This window comes from Megalobrama amblycephala, linkage group LG15 (genome assembly GCF_018812025.1).
Source record: "Megalobrama amblycephala isolate DHTTF-2021 linkage group LG15, ASM1881202v1, whole genome shotgun sequence".
Taxonomy (NCBI): Eukaryota; Metazoa; Chordata; class Actinopteri; order Cypriniformes; family Xenocyprididae; genus Megalobrama; species Megalobrama amblycephala.
Window position 1 is genome coordinate 1,346,297 of NC_063058.1, and position 20,544 is coordinate 1,366,840.

General features: G+C 38.2%; 1 long non-coding RNA gene and 1 gene segment (V, D, J or C); one reads left to right on the plus strand and one right to left on the minus strand.

Annotated features, from left to right (window-relative positions):
* Positions 1 to 8,569: 8,569 nt before the first annotated feature.
* Positions 8,570 to 9,350, minus strand: LOC125247296. The segment is given in 2 exon segments: positions 8,570 to 9,068; positions 9,161 to 9,350. Coding segments are annotated over 2 exon segments (384 nt in total).
* Positions 9,351 to 9,732: 382 nt separating this feature from the next.
* On the plus strand, positions 9,733 to 16,318 carry LOC125247321. Of its 2 annotated transcripts, XR_007180053.1 has the most exons (3): positions 9,733 to 9,827; positions 10,546 to 11,085; positions 15,824 to 16,318. It is a non-coding gene; the product is annotated as an uncharacterized LOC125247321 (long non-coding RNA). The 2 variants fall into 2 exon arrangements; XR_007180052.1 differs by lacking the exon at positions 9,733 to 9,827 and having other exon boundaries at positions 10,167 to 11,085.
* Positions 16,319 to 20,544: the final 4,226 nt, after the last annotated feature.

Genomic DNA, 20,544 nt, shown 5'->3' on the forward strand with positions numbered 1-20,544 from the left:
TTGGTGCATAAGATTGGGGCACAAACAACAGCTCAGGGAGGTCAAAAACATGAAGTGTGAGGATTATTGACTAGCCTTATTCCTGACTAGCCTACTGCGTTTCAAATTACGGGTTCCACTTCCGGTTTGGTGAATTTCCATTCAAAAAAACTGAAACTTATCGTTTCAAATCATATGGTTGCCCTACAATTAAAGCTTATCTGTCAGCTTGACTGAATCAGCTGTCAATTTCTTTTATGTTTTATTTTCAGACATCATGAGAATGACATAACGCTTGGTATTGTAATATGTTATAACAAAAATATTTATGGCAAGAGCTCTTTTCAGCAGCTGCTTTCTATCCTCCAGAATATTTTATTTTGTCTCTTTGCATACTGCTGTAATAGTATGAAAAAGGACAGCATATACTGTACATTTGTGGTCTGTTCTCTCTATATAATTTACAATACATCCCATTAATAATTCACTGGATATGCACAAAGAATCTCCTCAAAGCCTCACGTCTCTTTCCAGGTTTGTTTCACAGGTATCACACAATGCTGAAGTTCATGACCTTTTTTATTAAGGCAATGTATTAAATAATGCATATATATATCACTATAGCATATGTTCAACCCATCCGTTATTGCTGTGGAAAAAATCACACCTTTACATGGCTTGTTGAAATTACGTTGTTGATGCTTTCACACTTTTAAATGTCCATTTATTGTTCATTGTTTGAAGGGTGAGTAGAATAATGTCATCTTATTGTACCCAGTTTAATAAGATCATAATGTCTATCACTGACTGTTTACAGTTTAACGGAAATTACTCCCATAATTCGTGCAAAGCGTCGTGGGGCGTTGGAATAAGGTGGATACAACATCAGCAATCACAGACATTCGCATTAAGGCTAAATTAGATTTCTCAGAGCACGGTGGAGTTTGCACAAATAACAGTATGTAATTTGCTCTAGAATTTTTTTAGGGTTTGTCTGAGAAAAAACACAGACATGGCAGATTAGGATGATATTTTGCACTCATTGTTTGATTTAAATTAAATTACGATTGTATGTTTAGTAATTGAACCTGGATGAATTCAAAATGAAGGTACTATACTTCAGATCAGTAAAAAGATAAGAAAACTGTTAGTCTTTGTTTTTTTTAAGTTCGAATGACAAAACATCTTAAAGGAGGCAAGCTGACAGGGAAATATATGTACGAAAATATTAGTTATTCTAAAACTTGATCTATAGTGGACAATTGTAGTGTAATAGCAGTCTTCTGGTAGTTGAAATGGTTAAAAGTTAATAATATGCTGTTTGGACCAAAAACACTAAAAACATGGCTGAAGTTTGAAGTAAAAGCTGCTGCAGTAAATGTGGTGTGATATTGACATAGTACTTTTATGTTTAACCGCTTTAAATGCCCATTGCCCGCTGTGCACAGTTGACCTGAAGCCACCGGGGTGGCGGTGCCACCGGGCTTTGGCCCGTCATCGCTGCTCGCAGCTATATTTTTATTTTGTTTCCCATCGGACAGCTGCTCACCATGACAAGGAAACGCATTATAAACTGATCCCATTGTAACATGTTTGTTCTGCTTTGTTCTGTTTTCTCATGGAGTTCCCTAGTTTGTTCCCTTGGTTACTGATTACTTTCACCTGTCAATCACTATGTCTCTCCATGTATTTAATACATCAAACCATCAAGTACTGTTAAAAATGTAGGTGTAATCTTCGACTCCACTCTCTCCTTTCAGGCTCATATTAACTCTATCACCAAATCAGCATTCATTCATCTATGTTACATTGCTCAGCTCCGTCCTTTTATGAGTCAAAGACGCTGAAACTATTTGTCATCTCGCCTTGATTACTGTAATACCTGCTTGTTCCCTACTCAAAACTCACTTATTTTCTGAATGTTATCATCTTTAAGTTGTGTTTTGTATTTTGTTGTGCTTGATTCTATTCTGCTGTGCTGCCCTGTCCATATTATGTTATTTTACTGTTTCTACTAACTATTGTTTGTCATCATTGTCTACTAGTGTTTTTCTTTCTTTGTTAAATGTACATTGTAAAGCGTCCTTGAGCCCTGGAGAGGCGCTATATAAATAAAACGTATTATTATTACAAGACTTTTTTTTTCATTCCCATCCATTTACATTTTTGCTGCATTCACCCCTCATCACATTACAGCCGTTTTCCTCTCGTGAAAAGGCTGCTGGGATCTATTTTTTGTTATTTGTGCATTAGCGTTACTGCATGTTGGATGGGTGATATCATATGACAATATCATAGATTCGTAGCGATGATATAAATTGTGAATCGATGGAACTTTTTCTAAATCGTTTACATAGATAGGACTTTCCGCTTTCTCTTTAGCTTTCTGGTGATAAAACATAATAAAAGTTAAAAAAAAAATTTTTGTTTTTTTTTTGTAGTTTTTTATTTCCTACAGGGCAGGGGAAGGGAAGAGGTATATAAAATTAAAACAAAAGTTTCTAAGTAGTTGCACACATCTAAATGCTTTTTGGCATTCAGAATAGGCCCAGATAGATTTCAGCCTAATAGGGATACCTGCACTGAATCTTCAATTTCACATGTATTTTGTGTATTTTCAAAATACAAAATACTGTATTTGTATTTAAATACATTTTCCCACACAGTATTTTGTATTTGTATTTAAATACATTTTTCCACACAGTATTTTGTATTTGTATTTTAAATACATTTCCATGTATTTACGCGCATCTCTGCAGATGAGTCAGCTTGGCAGGTCCTCATGGAACTTAAGGATATTGTTGAGTTGGTTGTGGCACCAGTGCAAACACCAGAATTGTGGCCTTTCTGGTAGCTTGCCAGTTTTTGCTGAGATCATCCAGATGGTTGTAGTGGAAAAGAGTTTGAGTTTCATTGAGAAAGAAATTCTCTGTTTGGTATTGGGAGAGGACGTTTTAGGAACGTCCCAAATGTTCTGTTAAGGTTTGTCATTTTCGTCACCTTTTGAGAACTTTTAGGGAATGTTGCGCAAGGTCCTGAGCATTTCAGAGCTTTCGAATTGTGCCCCATTTTGCAAGTTTCTCTCATCATAATGCCCTTGCCATCTATACCCACTGACAGATTACCATATTGAAGACAGACAAATGGTGACACTTAAAATATTCATAAACTTAAGAGGTAAGGCTCAGTTTGTTGTAATAAAATATTTAAGAACACAAAAGTGCAAAATTTGCACATGACAGTTTTTCCTGAAAATCTAAGCTATTCTTGCAGCTCGCCATTCTAAATGAAAGGATTTGGATGATGACTGGTGATTTTATATGTAAATTACATTAATTAGGTGTCGTTTACAATGCAGAGAACTGAAACCATTCAGCTGAGTGCAAGATCAAGATTATTTGCGATTTATAGATTTCACATCTGAAAGAGAGGCATACGCTTGTTTTCTGTGTGTACGTTAATTCTATGACTCACACGTACACACATCTGAGAAATCATCCTAAGATCAAATTTAGGAAGGTTTCTGTGCAACATTTTATAAATGAAGCCCCAGAAGATTGGACCTCTCATCTGGGATACCAGACAGAGTTGAGAATTTACATGATGCTGTTCATCAAGTATTTGGCATTGAAAGACATTTCCCGCTTCAGTATATGGATGCAGACATCAACAAATTCATGAATCTGTCATCAATTCATGACATAAAAGACAAAACTAATATCAAGTTGATCTACTTGGCACATGGCACTCATTATCCAAGCCCTGACTGTCCAACTGAGCAATCTTCTGGGAATGTTACTAGACAATGTCCTTAATACCAGTGGATGTTCTGAGAACGTAAAATTTCTAGCAGGGTAACCTAGTAACATTCCCAGAATGTTCAGACGGTCACGATGTGGAGTTCTTTTAAGGTTTGGGGAACGTTATTTGGTGGACCTTCAGGGAACATTCAGGACGTTCTGGGAATCTTTAGGGGACTATTACTATAGGACGTTTTGATAACTTCCCAAATGTCCTCTTTGTAAAATTCTTTTTTGACCATAAAATAACCAAAATGAAACGTCCCCCTAAAATCATATAAGGAAACTTGAACTGCAGCACTTTCATTACCAAAAGAGGACGTTTTAGGAACGTCCCAAATGTTCTGTTAAGGTTCGTCATTTTCGTCACCTTTTGAGAACTTTTAGGGAATGCTGCGCAAGGTCCTGAGAACGTTGCCTTCTACGTGGGATTCTCCTCTTATTCTTCTGGGATTGATTTGTTTTTGCTTGTTCTAACTGTATTGTGATTTAATCAATTTGTTAATTTGTGTTCTTTTTTGTATTTAGTTATTTTGAATTTGCTTGTAGTTCATTTAGTTTGTAAACCAGGTTGATCCTGCTGTAGGACGCAGCGCCCCATTGACTGCATTGAACAGGGTCAGTTGTTGTTGTATTTTTGTTTGTTTGTTTGTTTGTTTGGAGGCACATGTCGAGCTGATTAAAGTCTTTTACAGATATATGTATGAATTTCACGAGTTCACATATCCATATACAGGTCCTTCTCAAAAAATTAGCATATTGTGATAAAGTTCATTATTTTCCATAATGTAATGATAAAAATTAAACTTTCATATATTTTAGATTCATTGCACACCAACTGAAATATGTCAGGTCTTTTATTGTTTTAATACTGATGATTTTGGCATACAGCTCATGAAAACCTCTCAAAAAATTAGCATATCATGAAAAGGTTCTCTAAACGAGCTATTAACCTAATCATCTGAATCAACTAATTAACTCTAAACACCTGCAAAAGATTCCTGAGGCTTTTAAAAACTCCCAGCCTGGTTCATTACTCAAAACCGCAATCATGGGTAAGACTGCCGACCTGACTGCTGTCCAGAAGGCCATCATTGACACCCTCAAGCGAGAGGGTAAGACACAGAAAGAAATTTCTGAACGAATAGGCTGTTCCCAGAGTGCTGTATCAAGGCACCTCAGTGGGAAGTCTGTGGGAAGGAAAAAGTGTGGCAAAAAACGCTGCACAACGAGAAGAGGTGACCAGACCCTGAGGAAGATTGTGGAGAAGGACCAATTCCAGACCTTGGGGGACCTGCGGAAGCAGTGGACTGAGTCAGACAGGTGGACAGGAGCCGCATTCCCCAGGTCAAGCCACTTTTGAACCAGAAACAGCGGCAGAAGTGCCTGACCTGGGCTACAGAGAAGCAGCACTGGACTGTTGCTCAGTGGTCCAAAGTACTTTTTTCGGATGAAAGCAAATTTTGCATGTCATTCGGAAATCAAGGTGCCAGAGTCTGGAGGAAGACTGGGGAGAAGGAAATGCCAAAATGCCTGAAGTCCAGTGTCAAGTACCCACAGTCAGTGATGGTCTGGGGTGCCATGTCAGCTGCTGGTGTTGGTCCACTGTGTTTTATCAAGGGCAGGGTCAATGCAGCTAGCTATCAGGAGATTTTGGAGCACTTCATGCTTCCATCTGCTGAAAAGCTTTATGGAGATGAAGATTTCGTTTTTTCAGCACGACCTGGCACCTGCTCACAGTGCCAAAACCACTGGTAAATGGTTTACTGACCATGGTATTACTGTGCTCAATTGGCCTGCCAACTCTCCTGACCTGAACCCCATAGAGAATCTGTGGGATATTGTGAAGAGAAAGTTGAGAGACGCAAGACCCAACACTCTGGATGAGCTTAAGGCCGCTATCGAAGCATCCTGGGCCTCCATAACACCTCAGCAGTGACACAGGCTGATTGCCTCCATGCCACGCCGCATTGAAGCAGTCATTTCTGCAAAAGGATTCCCGACCAAGTATTGAGTGCATAACTGAACATAATTATTTGAAGGTTGACTTTTTTTGTATTAAAAACACTTTTCTTTTATTGGTCGGATGAAATATGCTAATTTTTTGAGATAGGAATTTTGGGTTTTCATGAGCTGTATGCCAAAATCATCAGTATTAAAACAATAAAAGACCTGAAATATTTCAGTTGGTGTGCAATGAATCTAAAATATATGAAAGTTTAATTTTTATCATTACATTATGGAAAATAATGAACTTTATCACAATATGCTAATTTTTTGAGAAGGACCTGTAATTAAATAGAGTAAAGTTATGCGTATTTGGCGTGCTGTCCGGGGAGAGGGCTCCGAGCTCTGAATTTTGGCCCGAACCCAGAGTATACTCCCCCCCGGTGTGGTAAAAGTAGATAGAACTATAAGTGAGGAGATGGGGTGGAGGAGGGATGCTGATAAACTCTCAGATGAGCAGAAGTCAGTCTGCTGAATTTATACCTTTTGACATTGGTTGAGTTGATTAACTGAATGCTCTCCACCTGTGCTAATTAGGTTAATTATTTGAACTTGCTCCTCCCGAATTTTGTTAATAAAACATCATATTGTGAAAAGTGTGAGTTTGTTTGTGTTTTACTTTGTGTTTAATTCCCCCTTCAGAATTGGAGGGCCAGCGCTGTAGGAGGATCCAATGCCCTGTTCGCCTTAACATGTTCAAGACCTGATTAATCTTTGTAGGTCTAAATGCAGTGAATTTTGGTCAAAAAGGACTGTGGAGTGGCTACAGACAGGGCCGCGTTATCCTAATGGGCAACATGGGCTGCAGCCCAGGGCCCCGAACACTGGGGGCCCCCGAGACAATCCTCTTTTGCGTTTTAAAACGCATCGTCGCAGGCGCAGCGGAAACGCACGCAGGAATACAACCAGGACAGTGGCGTAGCGTCTGGGTATGCACGTGCATATGGGCCTGGTGGATTGGTGGCCCGCTATTACAGACTTAACACCAAGGTATTAACACGCGCGTCTGTGCGCGAGACAGAAGCCGTGTGCATGTTCATAAAAATGAAGCATAATAGAATTAATGTTGTCAATAACTTGCTAAAGCCTATCTATGTTAAATGTTACTACTAAAATCATTAAGAAACTGAATAAATGGACAAAGAAAGTATCCATTACCGTGACTTACTGATGATCTATTGCATTTGACCGTCATTTTTAAAGTGGGTTTCTGAAACTTATGCATGCAGTAATGTAAGTAAGTACAGAATTTTAAAATGAGTCATACTGGTTTTCTGAAAAAAAAAAACAAAAAAAAACGGCCACATCTGCACATTTTAAGATACTGCACAAGATGTGAATAAATGTAACTCGTACACTCGTTGGGGTGGATACTTTTTATTCAACGAAATAAAATGCACATAAAACGTGATGGAAACACATTTAGAGAAGAAACTAATAGTACATTTATTAGGTATAAAACGTGCATTAAAAAAAGTCTGTGACAGAATAATTAACTAGAATAATCTTCAGACACATCGCATTTGAAATGATGTTATGACCAATCTGAAATTCCAAAGGCAGAGTCGAATCGGTCGAATTTAAACTTGGACTTGTTAAAAAGCCTTTTATAATTTTTATTTTATTTTTTACATTTTTAGATCAGCAATGCAAAGTCATAATGATGGATGAGCGCATATGAGCCTACTGTAGTACTGTACAATCCTAGAAATGTTTTTATCATTTTTGTCTGCATGTTTTAAATTCATAATATCTAATTCATATTAAAATCTGCTGACTCATTTGCATAAGACGCGCGATTATGGATGTCGAGGGGGAGGGGGGCCTTTGAGTTCGTTAGCCCAGGGCCCCGCGAAGGCTTAACGCGGCACTGGATAACGGAAATTGAAATCTACAGGTAACGCTAATATACACTAAATGCACAGTCATGCAATGCTGATGTTGTTAACAATAACAATTTGAGAACAATATAACAGTAATAATCATTTGCACGGTTTGGCATGCTCCAAGCTAAGCGGTCGTTAGATTTAATCATCATTGGCAGCGTGATTTATTGTAGGCCTAATGCTTTTTCCTCAGTTGGTCTGAACAAAAGTGGCAGACGTTACTTACTTGTTCAGATGATATTTTCCAGTGAAAATTATTATATTGGTCATACTTTCAAGATGTAGAATCTGTGATTCTGAAGTTCAGTATCCACACCGGTGCGGTGACTGACAGCAAGCATTAGATTCATCCAGGCTGACGAGCTGTGCCGACGCACAACGCACGTACAGATAACTGTTCCGCATATGACTGCAATCGCAGGTTTCAAACAAGAGATGGTGACAACGTGGAAAAATCATGGACAGCAGCTTTAAATATTCCGAAGTTTGATATTTTCTGATAATGACTGTCGTCAATAACAACGAAGCTGTATAAAAAATTGCTGTATAACAAACCGTGACTCACTGGCGCCATCTTGTGTCCGCTTAGCGACTGTGTTGAAAATGACTACTCGTGTTGCCAGGACGATTGTTTCGTTCATTGTATTGGATTATAAAGTAACAAGCTGGATGTACATTATCCCTTACATCATAGGACCTTAATTTCAAATAAAACAGATTATAGAAAGATCATATTTTGTCTATATAATACAGCTAGGATAAAAAATAGCATTTGATTATGAGAAAAATAAATAAATAAATAACGACTCGAGACTCGACTCGGACTCCAGATAAAAGACTCGTGAGCATCTTTGCTAAGAGTAGTCAATGAACAATAAACTGGGTCAAGAGAATGTATTTAAATATTATATATTACATTTATCCTTTATAGTCTTGAGAAACTTTGGTAAACATTGTCATTGTGTTGTTTGTGATCCTCCATCAGCAGCTGCAGTATCTCTCAGCTGTATCAGTGCATCACTGTGACGTCTGACTGAACGAGGTTTTTGTACCACTCTTTATCACTGTGTGAACACAGCTTTACTGTTGATGCTGTGGTAACTCTGACAGTAATAATCTCCTGTATCTTCAGTCTGGACTCCACTGATGGTCAGAGTGAAATCACTGCCATAGTTAGATCCACTGCCACTGAATCTAGATGGAGTTCCTGACTGAAGGCTTCTTATCCAATAAATCAGGAGTTTAGGAGCTTCTCCAGGTTTCTGCTGATACCAAGACACACAGTCACTACAGCCAGAAATTGGCTGACTGGTTTTACAGCTGATTGTAACAGTTTCTCCTTGTTTGATGGATTTTATTGCATGATCTTGAGTCACTGTCACTTGTCCCCAGCTCTCTGAAATTACCATATTTTACTCATTAATGGTTATTGGACTGTAAATGAGATGTTGTAGTTTATTTTGCAAGATATTTATAGAAGATATTTACCCTGAATGCAGAGAGTCAGAGTCCAGATGAAGAAGATGATTGTGTTCATTGTTGTTCTTTTGTCTTGTGTGATGATGAAGATTGTGTTCTGTTCTGCTCTCAGTCATGAAGTGTTAAACTCACAGCACTATAAACACTCTCAGAGCACTGAAGCATGTGTCACAATGCAAACAAGTGGGCAGGATTTACAACAGACACACTAATAAACTCTCTGCATATAAGATTTGGTATTTCAAGGGTCCATTTTAGACATTCTACTGACTGTAAGTAACTTTACAACTACATGTCAACTTATTCTACTTACCAGATCCCGAACCCAAACCTAACACTCTTCTACAGTCTACTGATACTAATGTAATGAGAGTTAGTTAACATGTAGTTTCAAAAGTTACTTATAGTTAGTAGAATATCTAAAGTGGACCATCGAAATAAAGTGCAACCTAAGATTTTACATTCAGATTGATGATGTTGAATCATTTTGTAACAACTGTACATATTAATTGTAAAATATTTTTTATTATAATTTTTAATTATAAATTTTATTTATTTATTTTTTTGTTTATATTTTGCAGACTATATGAACATCTCTCAGTGTGGATGAAGCATTTTCAGCTTTCAGTGCCGCTGTAGAAATAATCTATTCACTCTCATGATTCATTTATATAAGGTGAATGTTTCTGATAATATGTGACCAAGATAAAGAATGCAGAATTCATCTGGGTAACACTTTAGAATAATGGTCATTAGTTAACATGAACTAATAATGAACTGCACTTATAAAGCATTTATTTATCTTTGTTAATGTTAATTTCAACATTTACTAATACATTATTAAAATCTTGTTAACATTAGTTAATGCACCGTGAACTAACATGAACAAACCATGAACAGCTGTATTTTTATTAACTTATGTTAACAAAAATGAACAAATACAGTAACAAGTGAACTGCTCATGGTTAGTTCATGTTAGTTAATACATTAACTAATGTTAACTAATGACCATTATTCTAAAGTGTTACCTTCATCTGGTCATGTGATCTCAAAATGGTGGCCACCATAAGGAAGAAAAATAAAAGATTTTTTTTAGGCCCCTAAAATGACTATAGTATCATGAAAGTAGATTTTTTTTTTTTACATATTTGTCAAACACAATAATTATTTCTTTGTGAGTACAGTAATGTACTACATCTTTAAAAACATGTTAACAATGAGAAAAAAGTTTTACTGTATTTAGAGTAAACAAAACAAACAAACAAAAAAAAAACACATAATGTTGTTTTGATGAAGGTTGACGTCAGGACTCATAATCAGGTCATGTGACACTAGATTAAACAATGTTCATATGAAATGTTCAGAATTATTGATTAATTTATTTGAAGCTGCAGGTTTTTCTGTGAATCATGATGATTGAGCTTCATATGAAGAACAGAAGATCATTATCAGAAACTCCACAACATCATCCATGATAAAAGAGGTCAAAGGTCACCTCAGAGGTCACAGATCATCAAATATATATCTATAAACAGTGTTAAATCAGAAAGCGTTTAGTCCAGGGCTGGGCAAACTCGGTCCTGGAGGGCCGCTGTCCCTGCAGAGTTTTGCTCCAACCCTAATCAAACACACCTGAACCAGCTAATCAAGGTCTTCAGGATTACACACAGGTGAGTTTTATCAGGGTTGCAGCTAAACTCTGCAGGACAGTGGCCCTCCAGGACCGAGTTTGCCCAGCCCTGGTTTAGTCCAAACTGAATGTGTGAGTGTTGAGAAGATGTGAGTTTCTTCTAATATCAGTGTGTTGAAGTGTTGTTTCTCTCTCTCTGCTGGAGTTTGTGTTCACTCGAGTGGAATAGAGGTTTTTGTACGACCGTTTCATTAGATTGTATCACTGTGGTACACATTCGGAGGAGGAACTAAACTGGTGCTCGGTAAGTCTGTCTATTTATTTCCTTTTAAACAAATATAATTTAGATTTTAAAACAAGAACTACATTTATTAATTATAATTAGTATTAGATATTGTGGTAATGCTTTTCTTGGATGCATGTTATAATGCCTGATATTGTCACAGACACGTCAGGTTCCAACCTCCTCCAATCACAACGCACGCCATCACCAGAGTACTGATCACCGCCACCTGCACCTCATCACCCCACTCATCAACAGCACCATAAAGCCCACACGCACACAGCACTCCACGTCCGGTCTCGTTCGCATATACCCTATGTTACGCTTACCTCAAGGACTCCTCTTCGTATACTCACCTGTCTCCAGCGTGTCTCCTTCCCTCTGTGTGCCTCGTCTGCTGTGTGGGTGTGTTCCAGTCAGCTCCTCAGTTCTCCAGCGATCTCCTCAGTGCTCCAGCGGTCTCCAAGCTCCAGCATACATCTACCTGCAAAAAGAAAGGACAGTAACTATTCCTCATACTACCTGCTCAAACCTCTATTCAACCCGTTCACTCACCTGTGTGTGTTCACCTGCTCTACTGTGGTCAAATAAACATCCATTACCTGTTACATCTGTGTCTGTCTCCTGTATACCGTAACAGATATCTTGTCATAAAGTATTGAAAGATAAAATGCATTATAATATTTATAGATTCCTTGTTAGATCTGAAACTGGTTGTTTGTCATGTTTTAATGCATTATACAGGTCCTTCTCAAAAAATTAGCATATTGTGATAAAAGTTCATTATTTTCCATAATGTAATGATAAATTTAAACTTTCATATATTTTAGATTCATTGCACACCAACTGAAATATTTCAGGTCTTTTATTGTTTTAATACTGATGATTTTGGCATACAGCTCATGAAAACCCAAAATTCCTATCTCAAAAAATTAGCATATCATGAAAAGGTTCTCTAAACGAGCTATTAACCTAATCATCTGAATCAACTAATTAACTCTAAACACCTGCAAAAGTTTCCTGAGGCTTTTAAAAACTCCCAGCCTGGTTCATTACTCAAAACCGCAATCATGGGTAAGACTGCCGACCTGACTGCCGACCAGAAGGCCATCATTGACACCCTCAAGCGAGAGGGTAAGACACAGAAAGAAATTTCTGAACGAATAGGCTGTTCCCAGAGTGCTGTATCAAGGCACCTCAGTGGGAAGTCTGTGGGAAGGAAAAAGTGTGGCAAAAAACGCTGCACAACGAGAAGAGGTGACCGGACCCTGAGGAAGATTGTGGAGAAGGACCGATTCCAGACCTTGGGGGACCTGCGGAAGCAGTGGACTGAGTCTGGAGTAGAAATATCCAGAGCCACCGTGCACAGGCGTGTGCAGGAAATGGGCTACAGGTGCCGCATTCCCCAGGTCAAGTCACTTTTGAACCAGAAACAGCGGCAGAAGCGCCTGACCTGGGCTACAGAGAAGCAGCACTGGACTGTTGCTCAGTTTTGCATGTCATTCGGAAATCAAGGTGCCAGAGTCTGGAGGAAGACTGGGGAGAAGGAAATGCCAAAATGCCTGAAGTCCAGTGTCAAGTACCCACAGTCAGTGATGGTCTGGGTGCCATGTCAGCTGCTGGTGTTGGTCCACTGTGTTTTATCAAGGGCAGGGTCAATGCAGCTAGCTATCAGGAGATTTTGGAGCACTTCATGCTTCCATCTGCTGAAAAGCTTTATGGAGATGAAGATTTCGTTTTTCAGCACGACCTGGCACCTGCTCACAGTGCCAAAACCACTGGTAAATGGTTTCCTGACCATGGTATTACTGTGCTCAATTGGCCTGCCAACTCTCCTGACCTGAACCCCATAGAGAATCTGTGGGATATTGTGAAGAGAAAGTTGAGAGACGCAAGACCCAACACTCTGGATGAGCTTAAGGCCGCTATCGAAGCATCCTGGGCCTCCATAACACCTCAGCAGTGCCACAGGCTGATTGCCTCCATGCCACGCCGCATTGAAGCAGTCATTTCTGCAAAAGGATTCCCGACCAAGTATTGAGTGCATAACTGAACATAATTATTTGAAGGCTGACTTTTTTTGTATTAAAAACACTTTTCTTTTATTGGTCGGATGAAATATGCTAATTTTTTGAGATAGGAATTTTGGGGTTTCATGAGCTGTATGCCAAAATCATCAGTATTAAAACAATAAAAGACCTGAAATATTTCAGTTGGTGTGCAATGAATCTAAAATATATGAAAGTTTAATTTTTATCATTACATTATGGAAAATAATGAACTTTTATCACAATATGCTATTTTTTTGAGAAGGACCTGTACTTTCTCAAGTTGTAACAATGAATAGATTATAATGAGCAGGGGTTAAATTGGGCCAGGGCCGTCCGGGGCTGAGCCCCGGCACACAGGCTTACGAGGGCTTGACATACCATTGTCCGGGACTTGCGGGACAAGTGGATTTTTTTGAAGTGAAAGAGAATTTTACTTACCTGACCAGGTAAGTAGCTTGATTAAAATGTCAATAACAACCAAAACGTGAGAATTATTAATCTAGCTTAAGTGGCGATTGATAGTGGATACTAGTATTGTAGGCTACTGGAGGTGATATTGCGCTGTTGAGGCGCACGTAACCTCTTGAGGAGAATTCAAAACAAGTGAGCTCTGCTCACACAAAGAAACTCAGTTATCATGTTGCAATTAAAATTCAATATGTGGGGTTTTTATAGCTAGCTATTTATGACATATGATAAAGTTAAGCATCACACGACCGAAAGTGAATTCCTGAATATCACCTTGATAGAAATTTACACTAATTTCATACAACAGTTCAATAAACAAGTAGTTCATATTAATTACTTATGTTTTAGGTGCAATATTGCCTGTTTTTTGTTCTATTGTAGCAGCGAAAATAGTTCCAAACAAAGCAGAAACAGCGCACAGCTACGATCAGCCGTTTTGAATGATTCAGCGTTTTGAACGAATCGGTTGAGTGAAGATTCAATCACCCAATCATAAACAACTGCTTCATTCTTGATTCAGCCTTTTGAATGAATCGTTTAAATAAATGACTCAGTGGCTCACTCATTAAGACGGTCACTTGCCGCCATCTACTGGTGGTTTAATTTCATGTTTAAAAGTATAAATTTTCCACCAACATTTCTTATTTGTATATTCAACATTTTTTGAAGAATCTCATAACATTATTGAATGCAGTTGTATTTTTCAGTGTAAATTATTTAATTTGGTAACAGCCCTGTAGTACTTACTATTTTAATATATCAAATGTAAGAATTTGAAATAAAAGATGAAACATAAATTTAATTAGATTGGGGGAAATGCCCTTTATAAAAGGTTAATAAAATGCCCCCAGGGTGAATAACATAATATGCAGATTTAAATATGTCACTGCTGATAAAACACTGATGAGAATGTTGCTTGTTTCAGAATAAATTATATTTACAAATTTACACACCAAAAAAAATCCTTTTTTTTTTTTATTTCCAGGCAAGCTACTTTTTTGCTCTGTCAAGTAAATGACCATTTTAGTTGTGCAAAAGACAAACACAAAACAAGGCTTAATGTCTAACTCTGTATTTTGTAATTATTTTCTGTCCTTTAATGGTAGCATCACTCTTATATTTGATACTGACACAAAGGAGAAGGCACAGGCCTACAGGAAGATTTTATTGTCATCAGATGTAGCTTTCACACTACCAGCATCTATAGAATGATTTTGATCTGCATTTTAGTGTTCATAGCAGAGGGCTCTCTCACAACTTGTTATATTTTACAGTTTGTCAAATGATACGATTTTGTAGTCTTTGCATACACTTGCACCCCTTGAAAGCCTGAAATCACAGAGCCCCCAACATAACAAATCCCAATTTAACCCCTGATAATGAGGTATAATGTGGTTACATTATTCACAGAATCAGAATAATGTGTTATGATGTGTATTAAAATATATAATTCATCAATAATACTTGGTAACATTAACTTAAAATCCTGATGTATAAAGCATTATAAACATACTCGTAATGTACATTATAATGCATTATATATTTTCATAAATAAATATAACCAGTTCAAATGCATTGTAATATTTGCAGATTCTGAAATGCTTTTTTTAAGTCATTATACTTTCTAAAGGTGTGTTCAATGAATAAGTTTTAAAATTTATTATAAATATGATTACAATTGTTCATGAGATCAAACAGTGCATTATAAGGTGCATTAAAACATTTAAAAATCCATTATAAAGTGTTTAAGTAAAGTGTTACAAATTGTTTTATAATTATATCATCTAAACATTCAGAAAAAAATATAAACATAATTCATGTAGTTATTGTAGATGTATTTCATTATCAATATCAAGCATTTTTTTAAAAAAATGATTACAGAATGTAAATGTGGTTACTTTCTGTAGTTCATTTGGAATCTTTTGTTCATGTTGTGCTTATAATAAAAGCACAATTTATATCAAATATGTTTATAGAAATGTTTAATTTATTGTTTTCTATTTCTTAACAGTGATATAATTAAAATTTGGTCTGAGCTTTAGTCACAAAACTGCAGTTTGAAACTGAGTTAAATGTATATAGTGATTGTGTAGTTTGTATATTGTATATTATATCAGCTCTAGTGATGTTGAATGTCATGAAGGATCAGATTGTCGTGATTTCTGCCGCTGTTGAAATGCTGTGAGTGAAACAGTGTGTTTTCTTTGTGTTTGTGAATGTGTTGTGTTTGTCTCCTGCAGCTGGTCCCACAGTGAAGCCCTCAGTGTCTCTGCTGCCGCCCTCTTCTCTGCAGATCTCTGGAGACTCAGCCGCACTGCTCTGCCTGCTCAGCTCTTACTCTCCACAGGGGGCGCTGGTGAGCTGGACACTGGACGGGTCAGAGGTCACCGAGGGGGTCGTGACCAGCGCAGAGAGCCAGCGGGACGGCCGCTACAGCCGCAGTAGCGTCCTGACCCTCAGCAAAGCACGCTGGGAAGAGGGAGAGGTGTACGTCTGCAGAGTAACACATGATGGAGCTCCTCATGAGGTCTCGTTCCACAAGAGCTCTGAGTGCTGATGTTTCTCTCCTGAAGATGAGCCGTATCTGAGTGTCCTGTGTCAGGCAGGATTCACATGAGTCTAGTGCTGCAGCTGTAGTGATTTACAACTCAATACTGAAAGAGAGCTGGCGTGTCAAAGCACTGTGTGATCTTTCAATCTGCTGTAACATTCAATAAAGCTTCTCAACAAGTTCACTTTGTGTCTGACAACATCATTCAACTAACAGATGAAGATGCAGGTGCTTTTCACAAGCTTGATGTAGCAGGAAATAAAGTCAAATAAAGCTCTTGGGGTTTGAACATGGTCTCTGGAGACAGAGCTGCTCTATTCTGAGAGGATCACAATCACTCCACCCTGACAATGCAAATGGGCTTTTCAGTCTCACTGTTTGATTGGTCACATGATCTGGACTGGAACACACCAGTTTCACTTCTGCTGAAAATGTCAGGATGAAAATAGATAGATGAAAATGGCATGAAAATCAACTGAATTCAGTCTGTTCAGTTTGATTGACAGGGATCATATATTACACCTAAAACATGATGATCATATTAAACACTGACTCATTCTCTTCAGAAACACAAGATTGATGTTGATTTAGATGATCTAGTGTTATTAGTGTTTGACTGTGATCAATGTTTTGTGTGATTGTGTTGTATGAGCAGCTGCAGCTGAAAGTCATGTTTGTTGGTTGATGAAGAAGAGCTCTTGATCATGTCATGTTCAGTTCATAGAGCTATAAACACATTCAGAGCAGTGAAGCATGTGCCGCTCATGTAAAACACCCTCTGAATGCAAAAGACAGAAGAGCGATCAGGACCATATACATTCAGAGTCCAATAGTTTTACTGACAGGGTTAAAAGAAAGGCTTTACATCACCAAATCACAGTAACAGTAAATATACAGAGTCAGACACGCACATTCACACATCATTCTCTACAGGACACAACTGAATGATTCCTGCTGTATCAGTATCAATGATCTTGCTGCTCAACATTCAAACACTTGTCTATTGTTTGCTGTTGCAGTGCAGTGTACTTTCAGAAACCCTCCACCTCCCCCAGCTCCACCTGTCCAGATCTGCTATGGGGTGATTCATGTTTGCTCGTACAGCAGCAGCATGTTGTGTGTGTTGGCAGTGGAAAGTCCTGTACTCTACAGCAGATATAATCAACAGCAGCAGACCAAACACATGAACATTGTCATATTCATTACCATCACAAACTCTCCAAGAATTGTCATGTCAGAAATCTAGTTCAGTCATGAAACTGAAGATGGCACAGGCTTCGATCGCACCTTTACATGCAGTCTGTAATCGATCACATCAATACCAAATGACTCAGGCTGATTGGTCTCTGCTGATCCTGCAGCCAATGAGATCCCTTCTCAACATTTAATAGTCTGGTTCAGTGTTTGCTGTAGGCTAGTCCTGCATCTATAAGAGTTCCTCAGAAATTCAGACGCTTAAGAGAAGTCAACAATGATTTACCATTCCAGATACAATGTTACAAACAAAATGCAAATGTTTTGAAGATGTTCAATATGAAATCATCTAATACCATTAAATATGAAGTGTCTTCATAATAATTTGTGTTATTTTATTAAATTATAGGGCTTGTTTGTTTGTTTTTATTTAACTCTTGGGGTCCCTGATAATATATCCATCAGGAAATGTGGATAAACAGAAAAGGCTGCACCACTTCAGCCCCTCATTTCATTGAACAGACGTGTCATATATAGATCCGGTGTGAAGTCCAAAAACGTTTTATGTTGCCCAAGGGTGACACCATGCCATAGAGGAATAAAGAAACAATTCTATAAGTGAGTTAACTTCAGCAAAACTTGTATGTAATGTTGTATTTTCAGTGGTTTAATCGGGAACAATTACTGGGACACCATAGGAAGATTTATTGTTTCCCCTTTAAGCATTTGCGCTCATGCTGTATGTCGACGGGGAAGCAGAGGTCGTTTTGCTGTTTCACATTTATCCTGTATTTGCTTTACTGTCTCTTTATATCATATTCGCTGTATTTATGATGTTAGAACATTGTTAAGAGTTTCTGTCATAATGTGCATCAGTGTGATCAGTGAATTTTCCTTTAAAGTGTTGCTTTTAACCAGTGAATTTTAGCATCTCATTTTCACTCTGTCTATACAGGGATGAGAGAGTAGACCTTCTGATGTGTGTAAACTAATCTTACCTCACAGGTTATGATTTGATGAAGGAGGAGGCCATCAAGTAAAAAAGGTTGAGAAACACTACACTAGTTTCATCACATGACAACGTCAAAGTGACTGACAGATAGAGAACTCAGTTATGTAACAGACACGCCATCTAGTGATGAAGCATGGAAGTGCAATTAAAGTGACGGACTTTCCTGCAGTTAGATTACATTATAGTGGAAGGTTTTGCAGGACCACCTGCAAAACACCACTAACATTTTATACAATATAAAGATTGTGTTACACGCTTAGTATATCAAAATAAATACATAATGTTTCTGAAAGGTTTGATACACCATTGTGTTGTTTGTGATCCTCCATCAGCAGCTGCATTGACCACTTTCTATCATTCATTCTACACTGTTCTGGGCTCATTATTAGTTCATGTAATAAACTGCAGCAGCTCTTTGGTTTCATTGTGTTTCTGAATGACACAATATCAGTGTTCAGGGTGGAAGATTTCTCAGTTCTCTGGTACTGAACAACATCCATGAGCTCCAGCAGCATTAAAACACACTGTGCTCTTCTACTGTGAGGAACTGCAGTGTCAGTAATGGAGCGTCTGCTATTCTCCTACGCTATTTACAACCTGGTCTCATGGAAATATGTACCTGTTGGAACGTTTTCACAAGACACAAAAATATGTACCAGTACATGTCACTGCAGTTTCCAACAGAAATGAACATGTTTGATATCAGTAAGAAGCTCAAGATGAGCATAAAGCCCTTTCCGAGTGAAAAGGTATGGCCACTGCTTTCTTAAATCAGTGATGGTGGGTGCTGGTAATATGTTTATTTGCTGCCGCTGGAGGCAAAAGGTTGTTTCCATAAGTTGGTTAACTTCTGTTTTTTCAACCCTATTTATTCCATCTCGACGGTATATCTCCTCCAGTCGCTGACGTTTCTGCTCTACAGTTTCATCTGTCTCCTCCGGTGGGAGATCAGGCTGGAATCTGGTCCAGTCGTGTGTATCAGTAGACCCTCTCTTTAGTCCATCACCAGATGAACAGTGTTGGCGAAAGCTGGTGTTGGGTTCAGATTTTCAATCCTGTGTTTAATTTGAATTAACAGTGAGGTAAAACCATTTCCGAGTACCTGACCATTGTCACGGTGATCAGCAAAACTTCGAGGACGATGTTTCGGCAGACTGTGACACATTGTCCGTGGGGTTTAGCTCATATTTCCTCATCTCATACTTGAAATTTTTTTCTCTACACAGAAAATTATAAATGGCTATTTCATGCTTGTAAGAGATCGTCTGCTTCCAGACTGTCCATGACATCATTAACGGAAGCTTCTGGATCTCCAAGTGGAACCAATTTCTCATTTAGTTTGAAAAGTAGATGTGACTGTTGACATCATAAACTGACTGCATGTCTTCAATGATAGTCTGAACGACTGAAGATGGAAGCAATAACTTAATTTCAGCCTGTAATTTCAGATAAAAGAGAGCAAGTTTCTTCAAAACTAATGTCTCATCGATATTTTCTGCACTAACCTCCAAATTCTCACTATTTCCAAATACACCAGTATGTTCTTCTGTCATCATATCACTGTCAATATTTTGAAAGCTTTCAGCTTCAGTCACAAGTTATGTGGCAACAATGGATTCACTTAGGTTTACCTCTGTTGAATTTTTATGATTATTAAAAATTGAGGGAACAAAATGGTATATCATGCACATGTTTTAGTAAATTGAGGTAACAAATTAGTAAATCGTGCGCAAAATTTAGCCTACTATTTTTTCCTGCATGTCATATCCGGGGCTCCATAGTTGTGGACCCCAGATTGAAAACCGCTTATCGAACATCAGACTTGTCTAAAAGGTGCCCTGTACCTTTTAAAGGTGTTATAGAGGATGTTTTCGTCGACTGAGAAACCAAAGACTGTTACTGAGTTTTTGAAATGAGCGCATGCGTAAGAACAACCCCCCTCCTTCACAGCTCATTTCGAGGGAACGCCTCCCAAAACTCGTGCACGAGTATTGGAACACGAGTATTTGTTTACCACCGGCATTCGCTGTGTCGTGTTAGTGGATTCATTATGTCGGACTCACCGCGGGTAACTCATAATCTGCAGTTGTTACTCCTGACAAAAACATTGCATGCGGCGCCTGTGGAGTGTGGCAAGCTACTGGAGTGCGCATGTCCTCTATAGCATCTTTAAGGTTGCTCGTACACTTCTGTTATAAACAGGC